This window comes from Chionomys nivalis, chromosome 2 (genome assembly GCF_950005125.1).
Source record: "Chionomys nivalis chromosome 2, mChiNiv1.1, whole genome shotgun sequence".
NCBI classification, from domain to species: domain Eukaryota; kingdom Metazoa; phylum Chordata; class Mammalia; order Rodentia; family Cricetidae; genus Chionomys; species Chionomys nivalis.
Window position 1 is genome coordinate 109,808,249 of NC_080087.1, and position 27,973 is coordinate 109,836,221.

Below are 27,973 nucleotides of genomic sequence, written 5' to 3' on the forward strand. Positions count from 1 at the left end.
CCTTTCTCCACAACCTCTCCAGCAGAGGCTATCATTGGTGTTTTTGATTTTAGCCATTCTGACCGGTGTAAGATGGTATCTTAATGTTGTCTTGATTTGCATTTCCCTGATTGCTAAGGAAGTTGAGCACGATCTTAAGTGACTTTTGGCCATTTGAACTTCTTCTGTTGAAAAGTCTCTGTTCAGCTCAGTGCCCCATTTTATAATTGGATTGATTAACCTTTTACGGTCTAATTTCTTGAGTTCTTTGTATATTTTGGATATCAGACCTTTGTCAGTTGCGGGGTTGGTGAAGATCTTCTCCCAGTCAGTGGGTTGCCTTTCTGTCTTAGTGACAGTGTCCTTTGCTTTACAGAAGCTTCTCAGTCTCAGGAGGTCCCATTTATTCAATGATGTCCTTAGTGTTTGTGCTGCTGGGGTTGTACGTAGGAAGTGTTCTCCTGTGCCCATGTGTTGTAGAGTACTTCCCACTTTCTCTTCTATCAGATTCAGTGTGTTTGGACTGATATTGAGGTCTTTAATCCATTTGGACTTGAGTTTTGTGCATGGTGATAGATATGGATCTATTTTCATTCTTCTACAGATTGACTTCCAGTTTTGCCAGCACAATTTGTTGAAGATGCTCTCTTTTTTCCATTGTATACTTTTAGCTCCTTTATCGAAAATCAGGTGTTCATAGGTTTGTGGGCTAAAGTCAGGGTCTTCTATTCTATTCCATTGGTCGACTTCTCTGTTTTTATGCCAGTACCAAGCCGTTTTCAGTACTGTAGCTCTGTAATAGAGTTTGAAGTCAGGGATGGTAATGCCTCCAGACAATCCTTTATTGTATAAGATTGTTTTGGCTATCCTGGGTTTTTTGTTTTTCCATATAAAGTTGATTATTGTCTTCTCCAGATCTGTGAAGAATTTTGATGGGATTTTGATGGGGATTGCGTTGAATCTATAGATTGCTTTTGGTAGAATTGCCATTTTTACTATGTTGATCCTCCCAATCCAAGAGCAAGGGAGGTCCTTCCATTTTCTGGTGTCCTCTTCAATTTCTTTCTTCAAAGACTTAAAGTTCTTGCCAAATAGATCTTTCACTTCCTTGGTCAGAGTTACCCCAAGGTATTTTATGCTATTTGTGGCTATCGTGAAAGGTGATGCTTCTCTGATTTCCCTCTCTGCTTCCTTATCCTTAGTGTATAGGAAGGCAACTGATTTTTTGGAGTTGATTTTGTATCCTGCCACATTACCAAAGGTGTTTATCAGCTGTAGGAGTTCTTTGGTAGAGTTTTTGGGGTCGGTTATGTATACTATCATATCATCTGCAAATAATGAAAGCTTAACTTCTTCCTTTCCAATACGGATCCCCTTGATCCCCTTATGTTGTCTTATTGCTATTGCTAGAACTTCAAGCACTATATTGAAGAGGTATGGAGAGAGTGGACATCCTTGTCGTGTTCCTGATTTTAGTGGGATGGCTTTGAGTTTTTCTCCATTTAATTTAATGTTAGCTGTCGGCTTGCTGTAAATAGCTTTTATTATATTTAGGTATGCCCCTTGTATCCCTAATCTCTCCAAGACCTTTATCATAAATGAGTGTTGAATTTTGTCGAATGCTTTTTCAGCATCTAATGAAATGATCATATGGTTTTTTTCTCTCAGTTTATTTATATGGTTGATTACATTGATAGATTTGCGTATGTTGAACCAGCTCTGCATCTCTGGAATGAAGCCTACTTGATCATAATGGATAACTTTTCTAATGTGTTCTTGGATTCGGTTTGCCAGTATTTTATTGAGAATTTTTGCGTCGATGTTCATGAGTGAGATAGGCCTGTAATTCTCTTTCTTGGTTGGGTCTTTGTGTGGTTTTGGTATCAGGGTAACTATAGCTTCATAAAAGGAATTTGGCAATGACTCTTCTGTTTCTATATTGTGAAATACATTAAGAAGTATAGGTATTAGCTCTTCTTGGAAGTTCTGGTAGAATTCTGCATTGAAACCATCTGGCCCTGGGCTTTTTTTGGAAGGGAGATTTTTGATAACTGTTTCTAATTCTTCGCGACTAACAGGTCTATTTAGATCGTTCACCTGGTCTTGGTTTAGGTTTGGTATATGGTACTTATCTAAAAAAGTGTCCATTTCTTTTGCATTTTCCAGTTTTGTGGCATACAGGCTTTTGTAGTAAGATCTAATGATTCTCTGAATTTCCTCTGTGTCTGTGGTTATGTCCCCCTTTTCATTTCTGATCTTATTTATTTGCGTGTTCTCTCTCTGTCGTTTAATTAGTTTGGATAGGGGTTTGTCAATCTTGTTGATTTTCTCCAAGAACCAACTTTTTGTTTCATTGATTCTTTGGACTGTTTTCTGTGTTTCTATTTTGTTGATTTCTGCCCTCAGTTTGATTATTTCCAGTCTTCTACTCCTCCTGGGCGCGTCTGCTTCTTTTTTTTCTAGAGCTCTCAGGTGTGCTGTTAAGTCCCCAATGTATGCTTTCTCCGTTTTCTTTAAGTGGGCACTTAGTGCTATGAACTTTCCTCTTAGCACTGCTTTCATCGTGTCCCATAGGTTTGAGTATGTTGTCTCTTTGTTTTCATTAAATTCAAGGAAGACTTTAATTTCTTTCTTAATTTCTTCCTTGACCCAGGTGTGGTTCAGTAGTTGACTGTTCAGTTTCCATGAGTTTGTCAGCTTTCTGGGGGTAGCTTTGTTGGTGGCTTCTAACTTTAATCCGTGGTGATCTGATAAGACACAGGTGGACACTGATATTTTTTTGTATCTGTGGAGGTTTCCTTTGTTTCCAAGTATGTGGTCAATTTTCGAGAAGGTTCCATGAGCTGCAGAGAAGAAGGTGTATTCTTTCCTATTTGGGTGGAGTGTTCTATAGATGTCTGTTAAGTCCATTTGATTCATTACCTCCAACAATTCTCTTAATTCTCTATTAGTTTTCTGTCTGATTGACCTGTCCATTGGTGAGAGAGGTGTGTTGAAGTCTCCTACTACTAGTGTGTGTGATTTGATGTCTGCCTTGAGTTTTAGCAATATTTCTTTTACATACGTGGGTGCTTTTATATTAGGGGCATAGATATTCAGGATTGAGACTTCATCCTGCTGAATCGTTCCTGTTATGAGTATAAAGTGTCCCTCTCGATCTCTTCTGATTGATTTTAGTTTGAAGTCAGTTTTGTTAGAAATTAGTATGGCCACACCTGCTTTTTTCTTAGGACCATTTGCTTGAAAAACCTTTTCCCAACCCTTTACTCTGAGTAGATGCCTGTCTTTGTGGTTGAGATGAGTTTCTTGCAAACAGCAGACTGTTGGATCCTGTTTTCGTATCCAATCTCTTAGCCTGTGCCTTTTTATTGGTGAATTGAGACCATTAATATTAAGTGATATTAATGACCAGTGGTTGTTAACTCCGGTTATTCTTACTGCTTTTGGTAGAAGAGTTTGTGTGTCTCCCTTCTTTGAGTTGTGCTGTTGAAGGGTCACTAGTTGCCTGGGTTATTGTAGGCAGTGTTGGCAATGTTGGATTCCTTGGGTTGTGATTTTCCTTCTATTACTTTCTGTAGGGCTGGATTTGTGGCAACGTATTGTTTAAATTTGTTCTTATCCTGGAATGTCTTGTTTTCTCCATTGATAGTGAACGATAGCTTGGCTGGGTATAGTAGTTTGGGTTTGCATCCATGGTCTCTTAGTTTCTGTAGTACCTCTATCCAGGACCTTCTGGCTTTCATGGTTTCCATAGAGAAGTCAGGTGTAAGTCTGATCGGTTTACCTTTATAAGTTACTTGGCCTTTTTCCTTTGCAGCTCTTAATATTCTTTCTTTAATCTGTATATTTTGTGTTTTGATTATTATATGGCGAGGGGATGTTTTTTTTTTGATCCAGTCTGTTTGGTGTTCTGTATGCTTCTTGAATATTCAAAGGAATATCTTTCTTTATGTTGGGGAAGTTTTCTTCCATAATTTTGTTAAAAATGTTTTCTGGACCTTTGAGCTGTGCCTCTTCTCCTTCTTCTATCCCTATTATTCTTAGGTTTGGTCTTTTTATTGTGTCCCATATTTCCTGAATGTTTTCTGATGAGAATTTGTTGGTTTTGGTGTTTTCTTTGATCAGTCCGTTTATTTTCTCTATGTTGTCTTCAGAATCTGAGATTCTTTCTTCTATCTCTTGTATTCTATTGATTATGCTTGTTTCTGTAGTCTCTGCTTGTTGACCTATATTTGCCATATCCAGCTGGTCCTCAGTTTGTGTTTTCTTCCTTGCTTCCATTTCAGTTTTCAATTCTTGGACTGTTTCCATTACCTGTTTGATCGTTTTTTCTTGGCTTCCCAGGGTATCATTTACGTATTTACTCATTTCTTCAAACTTTTTGTTATACTTCTCATCCATTTCTATGAGGGCGTTTTTTACATGTTGTTTAAGGGACTCTATTGCTTTCAAAAAGTCAGTTTTTTCCTCTTCTCCTGTGATAGGGTGTTCAAGTCCTTGTGTTGTAAGATCATTGGGTTCTGGTGTTTTCATGTTGTTTTTCAGATTGTTGGGTGAATTCTTGCCTTGGCGTCTGCCCATCTCCTCTTACCGATGCTATCTATTGGGTTTGATTTAATTGTAGCGGGGCAATCTGTTCTCAGTGCAGGCTTCACTGTTTCTTGCCCGCACTATCCTGCATCCAGTGCCTCTGCCGCCCGGGCCTGCCTGCCGGTGCCTCCGCCGCCCGGAACTGTCTGTGCGCCGGTGCTTCCTCCGCCTAGGCCTGCCTGCCGGTGCCTCCGCCACCTGTGCCTGCCTGCGCGCCGGTGCTTCCGCCGCCTAGGCCTGCCTGCCGGGCCTGACTGCCGGTGCCTCCGCCACCCGGGCCTGCCTGCACGCTGGTGCCTCTGCCGCCCGGACTTGCCTGCGTGCTGGTGCCTCCACCGCCTGGGCCTGCCTGCGCGCTGGTGCTTCCGCCACCTAGGCCTGCCTGCTGGTGCCTCCGCCGCCCGGGCCTGTCTGTGCGCCGGTGCTTCCGCTGCCTAGGCCTGCCTGCCGGGCCTGACTGCCGGTGCCTCCGCCACCCGGGCCTGCCTGCACGCCGGTGCCTCTGCCCTCTGCTGTGTCTTTTTAAAATGGACATGAACTTATGATCTCACATAGTGTGCACTCATATGTGTGTATGTGGGCACTCCTGTCATGGTGCATATACAAATGCCAGAGGACAATCTCAAGAGTCAGTTCCCACTTTCTAGTATAGATTGAGGCAGTGGGCCCAGAGCTTCCAGGGATTCTCTTTGTTCTGCTCCACATCTCAAAGTAGGAGCGCTGGGACAACAGATATTCACAACTAGGCCTGACTTTCCATGGTTTCTGGGGATTTGAACTCAAGTCCTCACATTTGCAATGGCAAGTACTTTTTTTTAAAAATATTTATTTATTATGTATACAATATTCCATCTGCATGGATGCCTGCAGGCCAGAAGAGGGCACCAGACCTCATTACAGATGGCCGTGAACCACCATGTGGCCGCCAGGAACCGAACTCAGGACCCCTGGAAGAGCAGGCAATGCTCCCAACCACCGAGCCATCTCTCCAGCCAATGGCAAGTACTTTTAACCATAAAGCCATCAACCGCCTCCTCCTCCTCCTCCTTCTTCTTTCTTCCTCCTCCTTTTTTCCCTTTTATTTCCCCTCTCTTCTCACTCATTTTTGAGACATTTTCTATGAGTAACCCCATCTGGCCTTTAACTCACAAGCTTCCTACCTCAGCTTATTATGATTACAGATCCAAGAAGACATTATAAAGCTTCCTGAAAAAGGGCCTTATAAGTGCTGCTTTGTTTCTGAGACTTCACGTGCCTGAAGATATGTTTTTTGTTATCTATCTATCTATCTATCTATCTATCTATCTATCTACTCACCTACCTATTTATCTGTCTATCTTTTGTGTATGTCTGTGTAAGGTTTGTTGGGTCCCCTGGAGCTGGAGTTACACAAAGTTGCGAGCTGCCATGTGGGTGCTGGGAATTGAACCCCAGTCTTCTGGAAGAGCAGACAGTGCCCTTATTGCTGTGCCATCTCTCCAGGCCCTGAAGATATGATTTTTGACTTTCAGTTTACTGTCAGCTTAGCTGAGTACATTTTATAGGGATCCTAGCCTTCAAGACAGAAACAAGCTCTCTCTGCAGTATCGCAAAGCTTCTAAGATTGTTATGAAAGAGTCTGAACTTGCTCTGCCTTCTGGTCTATTGTGTGTGGCTTTCTCTTGGCCCTTTATAGAAGTTTTTTGGGTCTTTCCCTTGTCTCCTCGATCCTGAAGCTCTATGATGATTTATATGTTAGAGATGACATGCCTCCACCACTGGGGTTGTGATGAGCTTTTTGCACCTGGAAAGTCACATTCTCTAGGAATGGATGGTTTTCTTCAGCATTTCTTCCTGTTTCCTCTGCTCTAGTTTCTAGAACTGTCACTGAGCAGATTCTGGGCGTCTCAGGTTGTCTGGGTGTCTCTAATTTGCTTTGCTTTCCTTGTTCTGGAATATTCAACTTCATTTCAAACTAGAATCATGACTCTCTTTCATTTCTTCTATCCTGCTTAATATTTTAAAAAGTCCCCCCCCCAAAAAAAATAAACCAGTCCTTTAAAGTTAGCTACTGTAGCATAAATAGCTTCTTCTCCTTATAAGTGTGCGTTGCTGATTTTTATCTCAGGAAAGATGCTTTCCACTTGGTTTTCTCTTCATGCATGAAGGTGAACTACCTGAGCTGTGCACAGGGGCAGGTGTAGGGCTGAGGCAGGTGGATTTCTGTGATCTTACGAGTTCCAAGCCAGCATGGTCTACATAGCAAGTTCTAGGCTATCCATGGTTACATAGTGAGACCCTGTTTGGGGGGAGGGAAAGGAGAGAGAGGGTGGGAGAAGGGACAGGGAGAGGAAGGGAGGGGGAGAGAGAGAGAGAGAGAGAGAGAGAGAGAGAGAGAGAGAGAGAGAGAGAGAGAGAGAGAGAGATCCCTGTACCAGACAGTGCTGGTCCTTAAGGATGCTGAGTGTTTATTCTTTATTACTCAGAGTCCTCAGAGAAAGATGTTCCCACCTCCTGACTCACAGGGTATAGGCCTGACCCCTAGAACTCTGCAGTTGAGATTCTTTGCATTTGAATGCCAAGACTTATCCAAATGCCCCCGAAGAACTGTACTATCAAGAGTGGTGTGCCTGCTTCAGACACACCTTCATTTGCATTAGTTATAGAAAAAAATCTCGGGGTCTTCTGCAAAGACTAGGAGGGTCAATCTTTTTAATAAACTTTCCACCAATACTGATGTCAGACTCACTTCTTCCACCCCTCCCCCACCTCCCAGATTATCTGGTTCTGTCAACCTCTGAATTTTTGTTTCTTGGCTTCCTCTGTCCTGGCTCAGGATTAGACTTTCTCAGGACTGCTAAGTCAGTTACCATTCATCCATCTGCTCTCCTGGTTCCAAGATTTTGTTGCTGTTGTCTCTTCTCCCATTCTCTTTGTCCTTGTGGGTTTGTCTTTTTCTTTCTTTCTTTCTTTCTTTCTTTCTTCTTTCTTTCTTTCTTTCTTTCTTTCTTTCTTTCTTTCTTTCTTCTTCTTCTTTTTTTTAAATCTCTCTACTGTTGTTTTAGTGAGGTTTTGGGATGGAATGAAAATCAGTGTGGTTATTTAATTTTCCATCTTTATTTGGGAACTCTTTATAATTAAGCATCTTTTTTCACTTCCATTTATTATTATAACATATACATTTCTCATGTTCTTTCCTGGTATTTGCCACTGGCTTTGCAGAAGCCTGTGCTGAGTAAGCCCTAGGTTCTCAAACATGATCCTGTGTGATGTTTACAGTTGCTCACTTTGAGGAGGGAACTGGTTTTCCCAAGTGAAATCTTTACCCATCTTCTTTCCTCATTGTGTATAGGGAGTGCTTGCTGACAGCCTTCTTATCTGTGTTTTCCTTACCTCATTCTAGGATTGAAATGGTACTCTACTAATCTTTATTAGTCTTCATATTTCCAGCCATCTCACAGGATATTGCAGCCTTCGTTGCTATCTTCCCCAGGACATTAGTAGAACACAGACTCCCACAATTCATTTATAGCCTAGCTTCCTATCCTGCTTTCCAGACGTACATCCAGCCTCACTGGACCATCTCCTACCTCCACAATTAGAGCTCTCCATTAGCTGCTAAATACTGGCAGTAAGGTCAGTCTTGCCTCTTAGGTAGGATTGACTCTTCTGAGGCTAGAGCCCTAAGATGTCTTCCCTACAGCAGCTACCTCAGACCTTCTGCATCCACCCATTATGAGATTTCAGTCTAGTGCAGGCACACAGTGAGTGCTTATCATGACACACAGAATGGAACAGTGGTAAACGGAGAATGAATGACAAGGTACAATTTGTTACCTTGCCTTCAGGGGTCAGCTTCCAGATCACAGAGAAGGTCAGCTTGTCAGTCATGGGGTTGAGGCTGCACAGTTCTTCACATAGAAGCCTGGGAAGCATCGGAACTACCTGTGAACAGAGGAGAGTTTCTGAGCATCCTTGTTCAACCTGGAGGAATCTGTCTCAGGCAGCACAGAGGCAGAGTTTTGGTGACCAGCCTGAGCTTCCAGAGTGAACTGAAGGTGATAGAGGTTCACTTCTAGAAGCCTCTGCAGAAAGAGCACACTGTCTCACCAGGAATCCCATCAACTAGCACCTGGAACTGGGACTTCAAGCTTCCAAAACTGTGAAAAACTAAAGGTGTGTTGCTTAAGTCACTCAGTCTGTAACCAGCATGCTTACTGCAATGATTAGTTCAGAGCTCAGGGTCTCTCTCTCTCTCCATCTCCTCTCTTTTTAATTACACAGTATTTGTTCAAGAAAATACCATACTTTAAGTCCCAAGACAGTATCTGATAATGTAATATAACACAACTCCAGACATTAAACAAAACAAAACAAAAAATGTATCATGGGCCTAGACCAGACGCTGAATCAGAAAACACTGATGGAAAAATAGTTGAAATCCAAACAAAGGATGAAGTACAGTTAACAGCAGTGTCCCAAAGGCAGTCTCTTAGCTCTGGTTGAGAGAATATGGCAATGTATGAGGCAGGCAATGGAGGTTCTCTGTTTTTGCAATTTTTCTGTAAGTCTAAAAACATTTCAAAAGAGCTTACTTTTTAAAAATATATGCTTTCTATTAATTGATCTTCTATTATATATTTAAATATAAATTTATGCTTATTATACATACTAAGCCTTATCTATTTTTATAAACAAGTACGAGGCTAAAATTTTCTGTATAAAATGAAGAGCTGGGTGGGGCTTGAGGTCTTAGACCATCAAACAGCTGAAGCAGTGCAGTGGCAGCAGGTGTAAGCAAGTAAAGGAGGCTTTGACACAGAGACTGAGCTCAAAGTCAGACCCTAGGCCCAGCACTTCATGATGATGCAGTCAGCTAGGACACCTGTGGACCTAGAGTGAAATAGCTCTGAAATGCTCAATAAAAGTTAGCTCAAGGTCTCCAAGTCCTGTGACCCTTGGCTCAGTCTTCCTCATTCAGCCTTGTGCCCAGGTACTTCCCTCTAACACACATGGTTCTAGATCGTGGGCCTTCCCACTGCAAGCCCTTCACCTGCCTTGCCTGCTCTCGGCTCCAGTTTGTGCACATGGTGTTCCCATTTTCTGGAACACCTTTCTGGACACTTTGCTTCAGGCAAACTTTGACATATCCTTCCAGATTCTGCTCCTTGCCATTTTCATGGCCTATCCAGACTCCCCCAGGCAGAGAATGTACTGTTTTGTAACTTCCCCTGCTCTTTCACAGAGGCTGTGGGGCAGACCCAAAGAATAAGCTCCTTACTCCACCCCACTTCAACGGCCCTGACCACACCACATCCTGATGCCTTGTTAGGTGCTCCAGGCTATGGAAACTCTAAGAACATAGAAAGGTCTGGCTCTGTCCTTCTATCTAGTACCCTCAACACAATATGCACCATTAGTATGTAGATAACTAACTTCTGTTAGGAAATGAATAACCTGGGAGATTTTTCTCTGTTTACTGTATCACACACACACAAAACCCACTTCATGAAATCCTTGCCAGCAGAATTCTATAGCAGCATCTTTACATAACTTGTACTTTCAGTAGAAAGGGAAGAATTTTGGCTACCCTCTGCTAAAACAAAACAAAACAAAACACTACCAGCACACCCTGTGTCTGCCCAGGTTATCAAAACTGCTTTGCTCCTCCTACTAGTCAGATGCCAAAGAACTCAAGTTTCATGAAGAATCGGTGGTAGCATAATTGCATTTATTTTTTTAGGGGACAGTCCTTTTAATAAACTTTCTTCTAGATCTTGAGGAAGAAATCAAATGGAATTCAGAGCAAACAGTCCATGTTCATCCAGTTTTGTAAATAGGTGGTTAGGCCTGTGTCTTTCAAAGGAGAAGAAATTAAGAGGTTATGATCACATTTGTGGTTTGGCATATCACAGCCTCTCATAAATCCACTGGTCCTCCAGGGGTCACTGTGCATGCATTTCTGCTCAACCCAGAGTGCAGCAGGCTTCCTTGTGAAAGAGGGCTGTTGAAGTGGGGCCTCCCTTAAAAGCCATTTCTCATATGCCTGCCCAGGCAGGTGAGAAGGGAGAGTGGTACCCTGATTCTATGCATCATGTGAGCTATATGAGGTCTCTCCCAGCATCGGGAGAAACTATGGGTTAGAGTGATGTGCAGAGCACCAAGGATAACCAGGAAAGATTTCTTTGTAGAGAAACTCCTGCTGCCAATTGCACAGGGCTAGTGCCCATGCTCCCTGGGCCCTGGCATTTCTCTCCAGGCCTGCATTCATCACACTCCCTATTTAGCATGGACCTCCACCACAGTTCCCAGCTACCCGAATCCCACTGTCCCAACTGCCTCAGAGTCTGCCTTCTTTGTTCTGGGCACTCTACTGTCTGAACACTGATGGTGACAGGAAATGAGCTGTGCGGAGGCTTCACACTCATTACGGCTCACCTCCAATTTACCCCACTACCTTCTTACTCTTTCTCAATAGAAAAACCCAACTCTTCTACGCAGGGATTACAGACTCAGGCCCTTTCTAGTATTTTCAATCAACCATCCTTTTGAGCCAATTTCATTAACTTTTCAGGGGTGCTGTGTCCCTTGTCTTAAGCCTGGTCTAACTGCTTGTAGCTCTTGCTAGGGAACTCCCTGCTCAGCTGGTTTGGTTCTCCACGATCAGAGCACAAGGTAGAGTTGCCCTTAACTCCAGACTCTATTCCATCCCATAGCCACACCCTCTGTCTCTTCACTTGAAGTTTCTCAAAATGGTTTATGGTTCTGGCTCCTCCTTTCATTCTAGTTTCCCATCCTACCACATGATCTTTTTTTTTCCCCCAGAGCTCCCGCCAATACAATACACCTGCCTTGAGGCGGTACAAAGAGGGCACCTCACTAGAGATGGTCCTAGGCTGCTGGGACTTCCAGGCTTCAAAATTCGGCATGTACCTTTAATCCCAGCCTTGGGAGGTAGAGGCAAGATCAGGGGTTCAAGGGCATTCTCAGCTTGGAGAGTTTAAAGTCAGCCTGGGCTACATGATACCTTGTCTCAAAACTAACCAACCAAACAAACAAATAACAATAAAAATCAAACCAAATCAACCAATCAACTATCAAACAAAAACCCAAGACATAAAATTGAACTTAATAAATCTCATACATAGCTTCAGGTATTTCAAGGTAATAATGGAAAACAGAAAAACAAAGTTTACTTCTGAAGTTTTTTATTTTTTAAAATATGGGAAACTTTTTGAATTTACATGTAAGCCTTATTTAACGGCAGTTTTAATCTCTGTATTCCAATTTTAATATGTGTGTTGCTGAAGCAAACACCAACACCCTTATTTTCTCCAGATTTCTGCATGTTCTTTACTTTTTTAATTGATTTAATTAATTTTTAATTGAGCTCTACATTTTTCTCTGCTCCCCTCCCTGCTTCTCCCCTCTCCCCTGTAAACCCCGCTAAGGTTCCCATGTTCCCAATTTACTCAGAAGATCTTGTCTTTTTCTACTTCCCATATAGATTAGATCTATGTAGGTCTCTCTTAGTGTCCTCATTGTTGTCTAAGTTCTCTGGGATTGTGGTTTGTAGGCTGGTTTTCTTTGCTTTATGTTTAAAAACCACCTATGAGTGAGTACACGTAATAATTGTCTTTCTGTGTCTGGGTTACCTCACTCAAAATAACATTTTCTAACTCCATCCATTTTCCTGCAAAATTCAAGATGTCGTTATTTTTTCTGCTGTGTAGTACTCCATTGTGTAAATGTACCACATTTTCCTTATCCATTCTTCGGTGTATGTTTTTTACTTTTAAGATTTATTTATTTGTTTGTTTAGCATGGATGGTAGTGGTATGTGTGCGTGCGTGCGTGTGTGTCTGTGGCTGTGTGCATCTCATCTGTTCACGAGCAGAGGCCAGAAGAAGGTGTCAGATCCCTTGGAGCTTGAGTTACAGGTGCTCTGTAAGGATACCTGTCGTGTTAACCTGGGTACTGGGTTATCTCTGAAGTTTGGTGATGATTATGCAGCAAGTGCTCTTGACCACTTGATGATTATGAGGCAAGTGCTCCAGCCCATGCATTTTCTTTCTTACTACACCTCATTTAGTGATAACCCAAAATCCTATTCAGGCAGGTGATCTGCCAGTAATCGCTACATTCTCTGTTTTAGGAATCCTATTTATAATAGGGTCTATTGCCTTTCCTTTTCCCAGGAATCAATGAGCTGGATGAGCTGGATTCAGCAACTGGATTTGGGTCTCTTATGAATGAAAGAGGCCCTGATACTTTTGGTTGGACCAAGAAGCCTTCATTAAAGACTAGACTCATAGGTTGGATATGGTGATAGAGACAGAGGCAGGAAGACCCTGAGCTATACATAAGTCTACAAGTCTACAACAGCAAAAACAAAACATAGTAAGAGCAGGGTTGGGGCCTTACAGTCACTGATGGGAAGTCATATATACAAAGAGCTACTAAGGAGAATCAGCTCTCTGCATCTATCTTGATGTAGGCAGTAGCAATACCTGGAGAAATAGATTCTCCACTTCCCCACCCTTTTCCTCTCCCTCCTTCTTGCTGTATGATAGGGATTTCTGGAACTATGGGTGACATTCAGCTAGATCCTATAGCCCTGATAAACCCTTTGGAGAATATGTGAACAAGGGTCTGCCTCTGGGGGCAATTACTCAAAGCTTCAAGGGACAGTATTGTGGAAAGGATCCTGGCACTGAAATGTTAGCCCCGATTCAGGCTTAATTCCCCTTTATCCAGAGTGCTCAAGTGAGTTTATCCTTAGAAGGAAGGTCACTCAACTGTTCTCGAAACCCAGCATAACCCATGCTTCTTAGTTTGCCACTTCAGGCCTCTCTCCAATTTCCCATCTTGGCAATTCCTGTAATTCATACCTCAGCCAGTCCACACTACATGCTGTTCCTCAAACACACTGGCTCTAAAGCTTTTATCTATTTACTGTTCATATGTGTGCGTCTCTCTGTGTGTGGGGGTGTGTGCCTGTGTGAGCTTCTGTGCGCTACCACAGAGGCAAGGAAAGGTTAGATCCTCTGGAACTAGAGTTATAGGTGGTTTTGAGATGCCAGGTAGGTGTTGGGAATCAAATCTGGGTCCTCTGTGAGAACAGTAAGAACTTTTAACTGCTGAACCATCTCTCCAGCCTGCAAACATGCTGACCAGAACCAGGACTGCAGGACCCGTATTTCTCTCAGCTTTGCATCCCTGACACCTGGCACAGCAGTCCTGTGTCAGTACTGCTACGTGGTGAAGAATGACAGAACTGGCAGAAGAAAAGGGAGAGAGCTGGGGAATATTTCAGACATAAGCCCAAAGCTCTGTCCTGACAGAGCTTAAAGGCTGGTGTAGGAAAAAAAGGAGCGATGACAGGACCCTGACTTTCTAAGATTCTGGACCAGGGCTTGGGAGAGCTGAGGGAACTGGCCATTTAGGTCAATACACCACTGCCCAATACTGCTGGGTGGGGGTACCAATAAGACTATAAAATCTTACATGAGCCTCAGAGAACAGAAACATCTGCTAAAGCCACAGCAAGCAGGCTGGCCAAGTTCAGCAGTGGGTGAGCCAGGACAGCCCTGTGACCAGTTGAAAGGGCCACAGAGGGAGGAATCAATCATCTGGATGTTGGGGGACAGGAAGGATGAGCAGTGACATCAGGCCAGATACTCACAAGTAATGGGGTTTCCACTGTTTTCTTAAGCTAAGCTACCAGCTAGTTCCCCAGGTCACCCTCCCCTTATACCCTCCATGCACCCCAGATCTGCAGCATGGCAAGTTGGTATTTTCTCCTTTTCTGAAGGCTTGGAGATTTTCACACCAAGGTATGCTCAGCTAGCTCCCTGCTCACAGACTGAAGAAACCTAAAGGAAATACACAATATGTTTTGAGAGCCAACATCTCTGCTTAAAGGGTTTCCTTTTTCATATCAACACTTCCATGATCCAGAATTCGATCAACTCTTTGCTACCCAGTTTGACATTAACAAAACAGCAGTGCTAACAATCTGCTGGTGTCAGAAAGGAACATCTTAAAACTCTTGGATTGTACATGAAGACAGGGTTCCAATCCCAATCTTTGATCTCTATTATAAAGCACTACCAATAAAACATCCTCGAGATTTATGGTGAGCTTTCACTCGAGCTGCTTCACACCTAAAATAACATGCATGGCTGGGCCAGCAGACAGAAAGTTTAGGTTCAGGTTTCAACTGTTTAGGTTTTCTTTTACTTTTAAAACTTAATTCACATATTTATTTATTTCTAATTACCTTAAAACTTAAAATTAAATTCCATTTCTTTTCCAGAGAACACATTAGCTGAGCAGATGTCACGGCCTCTGAAAAGAATAGGTTCAAGTAAAGATATATAGTTGTCCCCATCCTAACAGAAACATCTTTGTCAAAAAGAAAGGGTGCATTTTTAAAATTTAAACAAATACTATTTAAATTTATCTTTCTCTTTACTATGTTTCCTTGTTAGCAAGAGTCACTGAATCATTATACTGTGAGTCAAATCTCAACAAGAAGAATTTCATGTAAAGCTAGTGAGCTAGGATCTGGATCCAGGATTGCCTCCACTGTATATTGTTCTGCTCTCTGGGATCGTTCCCAAACCAAGCTTAGATTGTAACTCTGACCATCAGTCACCTATAAGTCAGCATCCTAATGAAAAGAAGTCAGAGCCACATTTCCTATAGATGGGAAATCAACTGGAATGCCCAGCCCCCTTCCCTGGAGTGACAGAGTTGGGAAAAAATGATTTGGCCAAATGGGAGAGCAGAGAATATGCACAAGGGAAAGGCAGCTCATCCAGCTTTTAAGACCTTTATAGGCGACGTAAAGTGAAAACAGCAGAAAAGTTCCTGGACACAGTCCTTTAAGAAACAAAACCGAGAAGGAAGAAAGGTCAGAGCAGCGGTTCAAAAGCATCAGAATGCACAGCTCCGCTGTCCAAGGTTGCGGGTCGGTGCCTCGAGCTCCTGCCAAGTTGGAGGCAGGGCTGGACAGTGGAGGCTCACAGCCCTTCTTCCACCAGCTCTCCACCTTCAGAGTTTAGCAGCAGAGCCCCAATAAGCATTCCCAAAGAGAGTCTCAAACTGTGACAGTCACAAAACCAAGGTGAAGGGAACAGAAAGTGAAACACTCAGCTATTAATCCGATTTTATTCTTTTGTTTCTAATTTTGAAACATATTTTCTGGTTATAAAAGGAGAATTCAGCTGCAAGATAAGAGAAAACCACCTGCTTGGAGGAAGAGGCTCTAATGGCTCTAAGTTCTCAACTCATCAGACCAAAAGGCAGTAGTAGACTATTGTAAATGGAGAGTTTTTCACACTTACTTACTTGACACAGCTTTTAACAGATTACTTCAAAGACTGAGCTTTCCATCACAACACTAGAAGTTTTGTAGCTACAAGGGATGTGGAAGCTCATCTTCTTCTTCCAAGTCTGGACCAGGGAAAAGCCGGGTTTGGCTGATATCACTGTCAGGCAGAAAGTACACATGGGCACTTTGAGCTTGAGGTTAAGTGGAGCCAGTGTACTAGTATCAAAACTGTATTCTCAGAGGTTTAAGTTAAGAAGGGGCTTTGGAATTTAATGAGTTTTTTTCTTCAGGATATATAGTATAGATACCAAAAAAGAGACAAAATTGAATAAAGGTCACTCCCCCAGAAGTGAATGCACACACAGGTGTGCACACTGTGTGTGTGAGTGCAGACAGGCACATGGCATGCTTAATGTGTGGAGGTCGGGGATAACCTTAAGGTGGTCCTCACCTTTCAACTTGTTTGATACAGAGTCTCTCTTGTTTGTCACCGTGTATGCCTTTGTGGCCTGTCTTTTTTTTTTTTTTTTTTTTTTTTTTTTTTTTTTTTTTAAGTGTTAGCATTTAATTGGCCTCCCTGAGTGGCTTCAAGCCACCAGAACACAGGCACCTCCAACACCCTTTATCTTCTCTTCAGCTCTTCTGCTGAAAAATTTGGCTTTCACAATGACAGGCTGCTTAGGGAGCTTTCCCTTCCCCAGAACTTTGTAGTAGCCCGATCGCACGACATCGATGATGGGAGCAACTCCAGTCTTGTTCTTGGCAGCGTTGACCCGAGTCTGCTCACTGACCAGCGTCCACAGTTTATCCAGATTGACAGTCGGGCAGAAGCTCTGGTTCCTCTTTAAGTGGTAATGCCTCATCCCAACTTTCCCGAAGTAACCTGGATGATATTTGTCGAAGTTGATCCTGTGATGATGCATGCCTCCAGCGTTCCCGCGTCCTCCTGGATGCTTGCGGTGTTTACCGATGCGGCCATGGCCGTGGCTCACGTGGCCCCGGAGTTTCCGGGTCTTTCTCAGTCTGGATGGCATGGCGCTGGCAGAAAGGAAAGAGGGAGGAACCAGCGAAGTATCGCGAGGTAGCAAGTGTCTTTGTGGCCTGTCTTAATAGCATCTAGAGAACATAGCATGAAAGCACAAAACCTTTCTGGGGAGCATCAGGAAGTAGAAGTTCAGGGAGCCAGGAATACATATGTTTTCAAGATCTTGTTTGTTAAATTGTGGAGGGAGCAAGAGAAGCCAACAAGAACTGAGAGAAAGGGAAGGTTGTTTAATAAACGGTATAAAAATGTTTCGGCCCAAAGCTACATGAAAACCTAGACCCTGGAAGACCTCTTTCTTGGTCCTTTGCAGCTTCTACCTAAAATAAACAGGGATCCGAAGAGGCAGCAGCTGCACTATGAGGTCACACTGTTTGTGAGGCATAATTCATAGCTTGGTGTTCCTTCTGCCAACAGTGAAGGCATACAGGCAGTTGGTAGTAGAGAGAGAGACTAGGAAGCTATACCCCTTCCCTGGTGATAGTGTTTGGAAATTCTCAGAATAGAGTAAATATGGAACTTGGCTAGTCTCTGGACACTGCTTGGGGCCACACAAACAATATCCAGCTCCCAGAATGTCTTGGAATGGGTTGGCAGGAGTGGGGGTAGATATTTTACCTTGATACAGTCAATGATCAAAAACCAAAAGTCATGTTTTAGAGCTTGGGATTGGGGAGGAAAGGTTCAAGCTATTGAGTTCATTGGAGCCAGACAGGAAGTAAATTTAGACACAGTCCCAAATAAGATGAGTCAAAATGAGCATAGGAGCACACCATCAGAGAAAAAAAGGCTAGAAGAATCTATGACCTACAGTGGAAGATAGAGACAAGTTATGCATGTTTTATTATTTACAGCTGTCTTCAGGGCATACCACAATGCCTATAGATACCTGATGCTTGGAAAATACTTGTTAAAGGGATGGATTCTCATAGATACTTGTAGGCATGTACCAGCCTACATAGGATGGAATGGATGTATTTATTTCCTTTTTCCCTCTGCTTTTCTCTCTCTCTCTCTCTCTCTCTCTCTCTCTCTCTCTCTCTCTCTCTCTCTCTCTCTCTGCGTGTGTGTGTGTGCACAAATGTGTAAAGACCAGAGGCCAACACTGGGCATACTCCTCCATCATCACCACTCTCTACCTTGTTTTTTGAGATAGAACCTTTCACTAAACCCAAAAATCACTGATTGGCTAGACCTGCTGAGCAGTGAGTTCTGGGGATCTGTCTCCCCCAACCCCCACTTGTGCTAATATTACAAATGCATATCATCATACCCTGCTTTTATGTGAGTGCTGAGGATTCAAACCTTAGGTCCTTACACTTGCATGGCAAATATTTTACTGAGTCATCTCCTGGCCCCAAGAAGGGATATGATTTCTTCCTTTTATAGCTAAGGTGAGGGACATCTAACAGCAGGTCCATCTTGGGGATTCTGTGGGCTACCTGTATAGTGCAGACCAGGACAGGTTTGGTACAGGTATTTAGAACAAGGGTTGAAAATGTTTCTCTAAGGCCTATTGTACATAGTGAACTGTCATTCCACTTGGTATCTATTGTGTGAGAGTGGACACAACACAAAAGATTAGATGTGGTTGTTATCTAAACTACAAACCCAACTGTTTCTTAGGCTTTTTTTTTTTTTTTTTTTTTTTTGGTTTTTCGAGACAGGGTTTCTCTGTAGCTACAGAGCCTGTCCTGGAACTAGCTCTTGTAGACCAGGCTGGCCTCGAACTCACAAAGATCCGCCTGTCTCTGCCTCCCGAGTACTGGGATTAAAAGCGTGTGCCACCACCCGGCCCTCTTAGGCCTTTCTTTGAAGCAATAGTTTGAAAACTGACCACTGTTGGAAGGATGTGACAAGGCTACTCGGAAGAGGAGGTTTGAGATGAAAGCTTTGGCTTCTTTTAAAAACATGTGCAGTAACAGAGGGCAAACATGTTCCCAGTGCCAAACCTGTATTTTAGACCTTACTAGATCTGGGGAAAGATTCAGAAAAGACATGTTCTTCACAAATTAAAAATAAAGGAAGAATACTAAGTGGGAACACTTCATAAAATCTAGGACACTCAAAGCTGATTTGTACCTTCTGAACCAAGTAGACACTTGTGGCTCTCTCAGCAGCCACCTTATCCAGAGAGGATCCCTCAGGAACGAAGTGACTCACGTCAGCGATGTGGACACCCACTTCAAAGGTGCCTGTAAGTGGATAAGAAGGAGCATTAGCCTGGTTGGAAGGGTAGCAGAATCCTTCCTGGGATCCTTTCCAAGGGTACCTGTCACTCTCACAGACTCAGGCCCTAAAACATTGGCCACTCACTGTTCTAGTCTTTCTTGGCAGCTATTTGTAGTTCCTGTGACTAGTACTGCTGTCATTTTCCTCATCCTATACCAGACAGATGAAGTGGTTTTTACTGTGAACAAATGAGAGAGCCATCTCCACAAACTATTTCCATCTCTAAAGGCGTCTTATCTTTGGGTAAACCCATCACTATATTTATAAAAGACAGGTCTAGTGGGTAATAAGTTAGTCCTTTAAGGTTACAAGAAATGAGTTGGCTCCCTAAACCTGCAAGGCACTGTTTCTGGAAGCGTGGCCTTTCATCTACATCCACTGACCAAAGCCCTCAGTCAGTCCTATGTCTGACCTGCCCATCTGGCCCCTGTATCCACTTTCCTAGCCCTCTACACTTCTGCTGTTATGCTTTTAAACATGCATTTGGTGATGTCACTTCTGAGCTCACTGTTTATGGCCATGCATGGTCTCACCTCAACCTACATTGGTAGGCTTGCAAGATCTTTCACATAGTGTGGATGCAGTTGCCATAAAAAAAAAAAAAACCTTTCTAATCTGAATGCATCCATCTTACCTTATTCCATTCAGAAACGTGTCTGGCTGGTTCTTTTTGCTATGCTTGGGCTATCTCAGCAGGATCTGCAATCAGCAATCTCTTTACCTAAAATTGGTCTACTTAAAGAGAATCTCCAAGCAAGAAGAAGTTCTTCTGTCCTCTCTTTATTTGCCTGCTTAAACACCTACTGTGTATCTATTGATACTTGGATGGGATAATAGATTAGTGTGAGCTTACTCACACTAATATTAATAGTGAGTAATGGACTGAATACTTGTGAACTATTATTTACAATGGTATAGATTCTTGCATATTGATACAAACTTAAATTATATTGAATATGTTCCTATTTTCATCTACAATATTTGTATACCTAGGCAAAGTTATTTTGTCATATTGTATGCATGCATGCTCCTACCTCTGCTTAAGACATTCTGTATATTGATACAATTTTAGGATATATTTATCATATTGCAAAATACATTTCTACCTCTGATCAAGATACTTATACATTGTTTACATTTTGAGATCATTGTCCTCATTTGTTGTACAGTTATTTAAAGACTATTTAATATTTTAATATGAAGTCTTAGTCTTTAAGTTATATAGGTATTAAGAATTATAGGTCAATAGTCATCCATGTTTGTTATACTTATAGTTAGACTAATCAGGTTCTTTAAATACAGAGAGATTGTATTCTGCATAGATAAGTAATCTTCAACCACTTTAAAGAGCTGTAAAATATGACATTTAAATAACTTAGGGTTCTGTTGATGTGAGACACGATTGCTCCTGGCAGCACCAATCTATCCCCGAGAGAATGTTGAACACCAAAGACACTCCACTTGGAGCTTGTATTCTTCAGCTTTGCAAAACTGGCCTTTGGGCAAAGAACTATCCATGCATCAACCACTGACAAAATGCACAATGTCTGGACAGGACAAGCAGGATACAAGAAAAAAAGACTGTTAAATCTTGCCAAGACAGGGTAAGACAGTTTTGAAAAATTTTTTTTGCCTCTGAAAATGGTCTGTCAGTTACTCTAGGCCTTAGCCAAAGTTGGTTGCTCCAACATCGAAAACTTTGGGTGATTGCCCAGGTAGCCAGTTGTATCTGTCATTTGTTGCACATTTTGGAAGTTGCTTGATTACACTTCCTGTTTACTCAATTAATATTATTCCCCTTTTCAGATCTTTGATGGGGTTGAAGACTAGATAGTTGTAGTTACTTTCCTCTCATGACTTGGCCAAGTTAATTCTTACACAAGACTTAAACTCATTAGATAAGATAATTATTAAAACATTTATCACGTTTCTTGTTTAACACATTTGTTCTTATTGTATGTATTAGGCTTAGAACTCTCTTATTTAAACAAAAGGGGTAGGTGCTGTAGGAATTCCTGTAGCCAATAGCCTTTAAGTTACCCGCCCACTTGGGTGGAACTTTACATACTATATATGCTGATGTAACATGTGAGTCTGTGCTCTCTCTTTTCCGGCTGCAACATTGGTTACTATTCCCTGTCTGAGCAGAGTATTGTGATCTGTGAGTCTACCCCTAAATAAATAACCCTCTATTATATTCAGTTCTGAACTAGTGTGGGGTTTCTTTTAAGTGTCCTTCTTCAGATACTTATTGTTGTCTGTCCCCAGAACACTCATCCTTGCCATGTATCATAGTATATTTTCACTACCTTTCTGGAGATTACTGAGTAAACACTGCAAACAGGGCCTTTCTTGACTGTTCATGCTCAGTGCCTACAAGAGTGGCAGTGCATAGTGGGAACTCAATATTTATTGAATAGAATCAATATCTTGTTTCTTTCTCCTGTCCTTCCTTTCTTCCAATAGCTCAACCACTACAAGGTGCACCAAAGAGGTAGTACCCAGGCTGGTGGAACTGACCCTTAGAGCCACAGAAGAAGTATTTTATAAACTTAAGATTTACTCTTGAATGCCCTGTTAATAAACTTTCAAATATGGTATGCCATATGAATATAAATATACACACATGTGGATATACACACATGTAATCCATACATGGATGTACTTATATATGCATTTATGAAATACACAAAATGGACAACATCTAAAGAAAATATGTATAAAACAAGCATTTAGCGTGGAGAAAGATACACTCAAGAAACAAGCATAGGGTTGAAGGTGCTTAAACTGATCATGCACCTGATGAAATTCCACTACATCCCATCCTTGATGACAGTGACTATTCTTGGCATAGGCATATGACCCAAACAAAAGGTTTCTGAGCCTGTTTTCAGGACCAACATGGACTTCGTCCAAGAGGGTCTCTCTTCTGAACCCAGAAATGGGGACAACATAAGCCCGTAGTTACCAGGAACCACCTTCATTCACATAGTCAAAGTAACATAGAAAATAACAAGTCTAAGAAATATGGGAAAATCCAGGGTGACCTTGTTTGAACTCCAGGATCAAGATGGGGATGAACCCAGTTTATTTGTCTACTTGGCCATTCCTGAGCTAATGAATACTCTTTCCGTTCTGACTTGCTGAGAATCTCATCTAAAATCAAGGAGCTTATTATTAACACATTCCCATTTGCTCCTTTGGTGACCTGTGTGACCAGTCCTAGGGCATTAGACAGTCTTAATGTTTTTTAAAATTATGTTCTTATTTATGAGTTTTCTATGCATGAGTGTGGGGGGTGAGCATGCCATGATGTACATCTGTATGTTAGAGGAAAACTTGAGGGAATCAGTTTTTCCACTCATTATGTGAATCCTGGGGTTCAAACTCAGATCATCAGAGTTAAAGACAGGAGTCTTTCCTCCACTGAACCATCTCACTGGCCCATCAGATATTTTATATGGAACACTTATAACTTTTATCTATTTCTTATACCTACTTCCTAGGGGATAACTCTTCCCTCAGTTTTTAAAAATGGGGTACTTGAAGAGTTCAGACAAGGCATAGAATTTATTCTTCAGTTGTTCTGATACAAAGAGATCCTCCCACGAAGTGTTCTTTGTTTTTTTTTGTTTTGTTTTGTTGTTTCTTTCACAACCTTGTAGGAGCATTTACAAAGGTGAAGCCAAGTCCAAGGCGGCCCAGTGGCTGCTATGGGGTGATGTAATGGGTTTATCTTCCATAGGGGAAAGGCTGGCTGGGAGCTGGGAGAAATCAAGCTGGTTCCAAGTTGAGCAGCCTCACTCTGATAGGCATACAGCTATGTTGCTGGGTCACTCGGTGAATTGCACATGCCTGTTTTGCCTGATGCTCTAGGAATTTTACGCCAAGCAACCACAGGCAAGAGTCTTGGATGGCTCAGCTTCTAAATTCTGATATTTTAAACATTTAAAACCAACACTTGAAGAAGGTAAAATAAAGGGTCTTCTTTTGAAGTCAGGATTATAATATGTCGGCCTCACAGGTAAATATTGACTAAAGGAAAAGAGAGATGACTATTACATCATGATATAAACCATAATTTTAAACTTGGGATCTGTGTTACTATACATGAACTTTCTGAACTTAGTGAAAATTGACAAACTGACAAAGAGTTCATTACAGGAGATAAAACACAGTGGAGGCCAATCTAAATATATTTGAGGGACTTGAATTCCACTCTGAATTTCCTGCAGAGCCTCTTAACCGAGCAAAAGACACTCTCTTATTCTCTACTTTGGACATTTTTTAATGAAAAGCCTAAATAAATATTTTATTACATATATTTTCATAATGTGAACATGCAGAACTCTTGAGACAGTGGCATTGGAGCTTTTATTCTATGAAAGAAAATACGCACCTCAAAAGGTCAGTCATGATAGTGTTTGCTCTCAGGACATTGAGGATTGAGTACAATGTTTTTAAAAATGCTATCTCTTAATGTCTATTAAAAGAATATAATGGGATTGGAGAGATGTCTCAGTGGTTAAGAACACTGGCTGCTCTTCCAGAGGACATGGGTTCAATTCCCAGCACCTATGTGGCAGCTCACAACTGTCTGTAACTTGTGTTTCAGGAGATCTGACAGCCTCACACAGACATACATGCAGGCAAAACACCAATGCACATAAAATACAAATAAATAAATGAATTATAAAAAGAATACAAAATATTCCTCAAAAATTAAAAAATATATAGTTTTCTATATACTAGGGCAAAGGGGACTTCCATGAACTTTAAGGAAGTTCTTTAAGTGAAATCAGGAAAAAAGAATTCCCAAAAGCCATTCATGCCTGTTCCACTTTGTACAGAGACTGCAAAGCTCAGAGGAATACACACATTCCTTTGAATGACCTGAGGAGAATATCAGAACGTTTTCACTCATGTGAAATACTAATAGACTAGAGCCAGGGCTTAGAAACCACCCTTTCAATTCCAGTTTTTCAGCTGGAGCAACCACTTCTTGACAGTGTCCTGGCCATATCCTTAGGGGTGGGGCTATCCTCAAGGTGGTCATTTGCTCTGTTCTCAAGAGCCTCACTTATGAGAAAGGGTTTTCTCTTTTCCAAAGATATTATTGCAGTTCTTTTTAGAGAAAGGAAGAGAGAGTGAATATGAGTATGTATATATGAGTGCAGTCCTTATGGAGTCCACAAGAGGATGTGAGGTCTCCCAGGGAAGGGATAAAGCAGTTGTGAGCTGCCCGAGTGAGTCCTGAAATAACACATGTGCTCTTAATTGCTGAACTGTCTCTCTACCCTCAATAAAGTACATTCTTGCATAAACCCATGATATACAGAATGAAGCCTCTGGTTGACACAGGCATCAATACATGGAAATTCCTCCTTTTAAGGAGGACTGGGCCTAATGAACCTAGCAGATACACTGATATGACAGAGGACAACAAAGTGTGTTGAAGTGTAATTGATGGGAAAGTAGGAAAGTGTTTTGTAATCTATGACAACTACATGGACATAATATTGGCAATGATGTTCATAAAAATTATAATCAGGGCTGGGGTTGTGTCTCAATGATACATTATTTGCCCATCCTGCATAAAGCCCTGGGTTCAATCCTGTCCCCTCAAATGCTAATCACAATTGCAGAAATAACTTTCTTTTAAAATTTATCTCTATGACAGGGCCTCTGAGTATAATCTAATATCGACAACAATCATGCCCTACAGATTACATGGATAAATCACCTGAGGTTAGGGAGGCTGCAAATTATGGTCCAATGTACCCTAGTCAGGATATGATAAACCCCAATTCCAAGTCAGCTTGACTCCTGAGCTTTTGTTCCTTTCACTCCCCCATCTATAACCCCCACCCACAATCACTTCCAGGACAAGATGAAACAACCTAATTTTCTGTCTCAATGGGCCACAGCTCAAAAACCCTCCCTATCATTCATGACTCAAGGGAAGCCACATTCTTAGCTTTGGATTCAGAAGTCCTTTTCCTAGCCTTGTTCACAGCCACACCCCTGTCCCTGAAGGCTCTTTTGGTTCTCACTGCCAAGCTTCTTAACCACTTGTAGCAGGGCCTGATTATGGAACAACCACTAAGCTATTAACTCCAGTTCTCTTTAATTAGAAGAGTAAGTCCTGGGAACCCGGGCAGTTCCTTTCTAAATCTCTAGCTGACAGTCAGCTTTAGCTGGAAGCAGAGTGATTGTCTTAACTACCAGAGGCTTGGCCAGCATTAAGGACTGCCCAGGCAGGGGTGGTGGAGACGGAGGCATTGGCAGTCTTCCCTTAGCTACAGCAAGGCTAGGCCCTTCCAGACCTGGGTCGCTTGAGTGTGCCTGCACCACTACTGAGTATGGGCCTTGGTGACAGAGTCTTCTAGCTCCAACAGAACATTCCTCACAGAAACCTCAATATGTTCTGTAATAAACTGAGTATTTGTGTCCTCTCCAAATGCACATATTGAAGCCTAATCCCTAGTGTGATCAGAAGATGGGGCCTTTGGGAGGTGATTAGGCCATGAGGTCAGAGCCTAGACCATTGAGATGAATGTCTTCATAAAAGAGATCTTAGGATTTGAGAATATACTATCCGTGGTAGAATCCTTACTTGGAAAGTTCCAAACTGTAGATTCCATCTTTGGAAAAAAGTAAAACCCCAAAAGACCCCAAACAAACAAACAAACAAACAAAATAAAATAAAACAAAACAAAAAACCAACCAACCAACCTAACAGTTTTTGAAACAGTGCCCCTGTCCCTTCCACCATACAAAGACACCAGAAAGTGGGCCCTCACTAGACAGTTGGGCTGTCAGTGCCTTCATTTTGACCTCCCCAGTCTCTAGAACTGTGAGAAGTAAGTTACTATCGTACTTTGTTCCAGCTGCCTGAACAGAGCCATGCACTGTTTGGGTCACTAATGAGCTATGCCACTGACTCCTGAAGACTTTTCCTTCTCTGCTTGTCCCATCCATGCCTTTGTGTCAGGCCTCCGAGTTTTGCCAAGCTAACTTCTCTGCTAAGTCTGCTTTCCTGCACTGTCCAGCATACTCACTTCTGGCCTTTAGACCTCTCTGAACTCAGGTTGACACAAGCCTACTAGTAAGTGCCATTTAGTTGCTCCAAAGGTACCTCACATGAATCCTTCATAGCAAATCCATTTCCTGCTCCTGTTCCAGGAAGCGGGGTTATTCCCCAACTAAAGCAACAAAAGCACCTTCATGTAGAGGACCAGAGGAAATCCAGAACCTACTCAGGCCTTTGTTAAACAGTCACACTGCACTCTACTTTCCAAACTTCTTTAATCTACCCAGACCTCTTCCCCAGCCACCCCCCACTTTACTAGTCTGACCATCATTTCCTTTAAGGAAGACCTTCTAAGCTCCTCATTGCTCCCTGCCATTGCACAAACTCATCCTCCACACAGAAGATAGTACTCTTTTCAAAATACAGGCCTGGAGTCCTGCTATTTTCCACTCTTCTCAGTACATGGCAATTAATTTGAAACCAACAAAGTTACTCCTATACCTGTCTATCCCAGGCACTTTTAACCTTCTTGGCCCTGCCTTCTTCAATGCTTCCTGCCTCCCCACTGTGATGGGTCTCCTCAGCACAACTCCCAGCTCCTAAGCCTGAACTCCAGCTACTCTGCACTGTCTTCATTCCCCCCAAACCCTCCTATGGGTGTGTGTGTGTGTGTGTGTGTGTGTGTGTGTGTGTGTGAGAGAGAGAGAGAGAGAGAGAGAGAGAGAGAGAGAGAGCGAGCGCACACTTCCTCACCTAGAAGCTCCTAATGTGTGTGTGTGTGTGTGTGTGTGAGAGAGAGAGAGAGAGAGAGAGAGAGCGCACACTTCCTCACCTAGAAGCTCCTAATGTGTGTGTGTGTGTGGAGAGAGAGAGAGAGAGAGAGAGAGAGAGAGAGAGAGAGAGAGAGAACACTTCCTTACCTGTTCCTGGCAGCTCCTAATGTTCCTCACACTCCATCCGGGATAAGAGAGGGCTTTCTATGGCAGGACTGTCCTGATGGTCAAGTTCCAGCACCATCCCTTCTTTACTCTCCTAGAGCTTCTCATTACCCTTCCCCCCGACTTCAAAGTCAGAACTTCCCAGTGTAATCTACTTCATTCTTTGATAAAAATTGCAAGTATGTGTGTTTTTTCCCTCTTTCAAAGCCAACACACATCTCCCTAGAATTTTTATTTACTACACTTGTTCCAGCTTACAGGCTGCTCAGAATAAGCCTATGTCCTCAGGGGACAAGAATCTAGCTAAGACAAAGTGGAACAGGGTTGGCATAGGATAGCAACAGTTGTGACTTCTGCCAGTAACATGAGGCTTCTGGAGCTCTTCTTCAGGTGAGACACCACCACACAGCTTGGTTTTGAATTATCTCACAATCCTAACACTCTTTCCAAACATGTTCTTGACAACCACCACCACTCATTCAGCCATTTGACAAATGCCAGTAAAGCTCCTACTATGGATGTGTCAAATATGTTCCCAGGGGCTGGGTCATATTCATAAAGGAGACAGACAAGGTCCTTTCTATGGAGCTTGTATTCTAGTGAAGAGAGAATGGCATCAAGTAAATAAATAACAAGATTAAGAACTCTACTTAGATAACAGAAGAGACTTTGAATAAAGTACCAATATGGGAGAGAATGCTTGTCATGTCTCAAGTTTAGTTACGGTGGACTCTCTGAGCAATACACTGAAGCCTACAAGGTAGAATAATGTCAAATGATGGCTGCAGGGCATATCCAGAGCAGAGGGCTAGGGGTAAGACGAGCTTGAGGAGCCTAAGGAA

General features: G+C 42.3%; 2 protein-coding genes across 4 annotated transcripts in view; both read right to left on the reverse strand.

The window, feature by feature from the left end:
- The window catches only part of Dis3l2 (DIS3 like 3'-5' exoribonuclease 2), a 381,117-nt gene that overhangs the window by 76,480 nt on the left and 276,664 nt on the right, over window positions 1-27,973 (reverse strand). For all 3 annotated transcript variants that reach the window (XM_057762692.1, XM_057762690.1, XM_057762691.1), the window contains 2 exons: window positions 19,011-19,123; window positions 8,386-8,493 (listed from right to left, as the gene is read on the reverse strand). In XM_057762692.1, the coding sequence (XP_057618675.1) occupies window positions 8,386-8,493; window positions 19,011-19,123 (221 nt within the window). The remainder of the gene's footprint in view (window positions 1-8,385; window positions 8,494-19,010; window positions 19,124-27,973) is intronic.
- LOC130870108 (60S ribosomal protein L27a) lies at window positions 16,429-16,935 on the reverse strand. Its single transcript, XM_057762693.1, has one exon. The coding sequence runs from the start codon at window positions 16,918-16,920 to the stop codon at window positions 16,474-16,476; it is 447 nt and encodes a 148-aa protein (XP_057618676.1). The 5' UTR covers window positions 16,921-16,935; the 3' UTR covers window positions 16,429-16,473.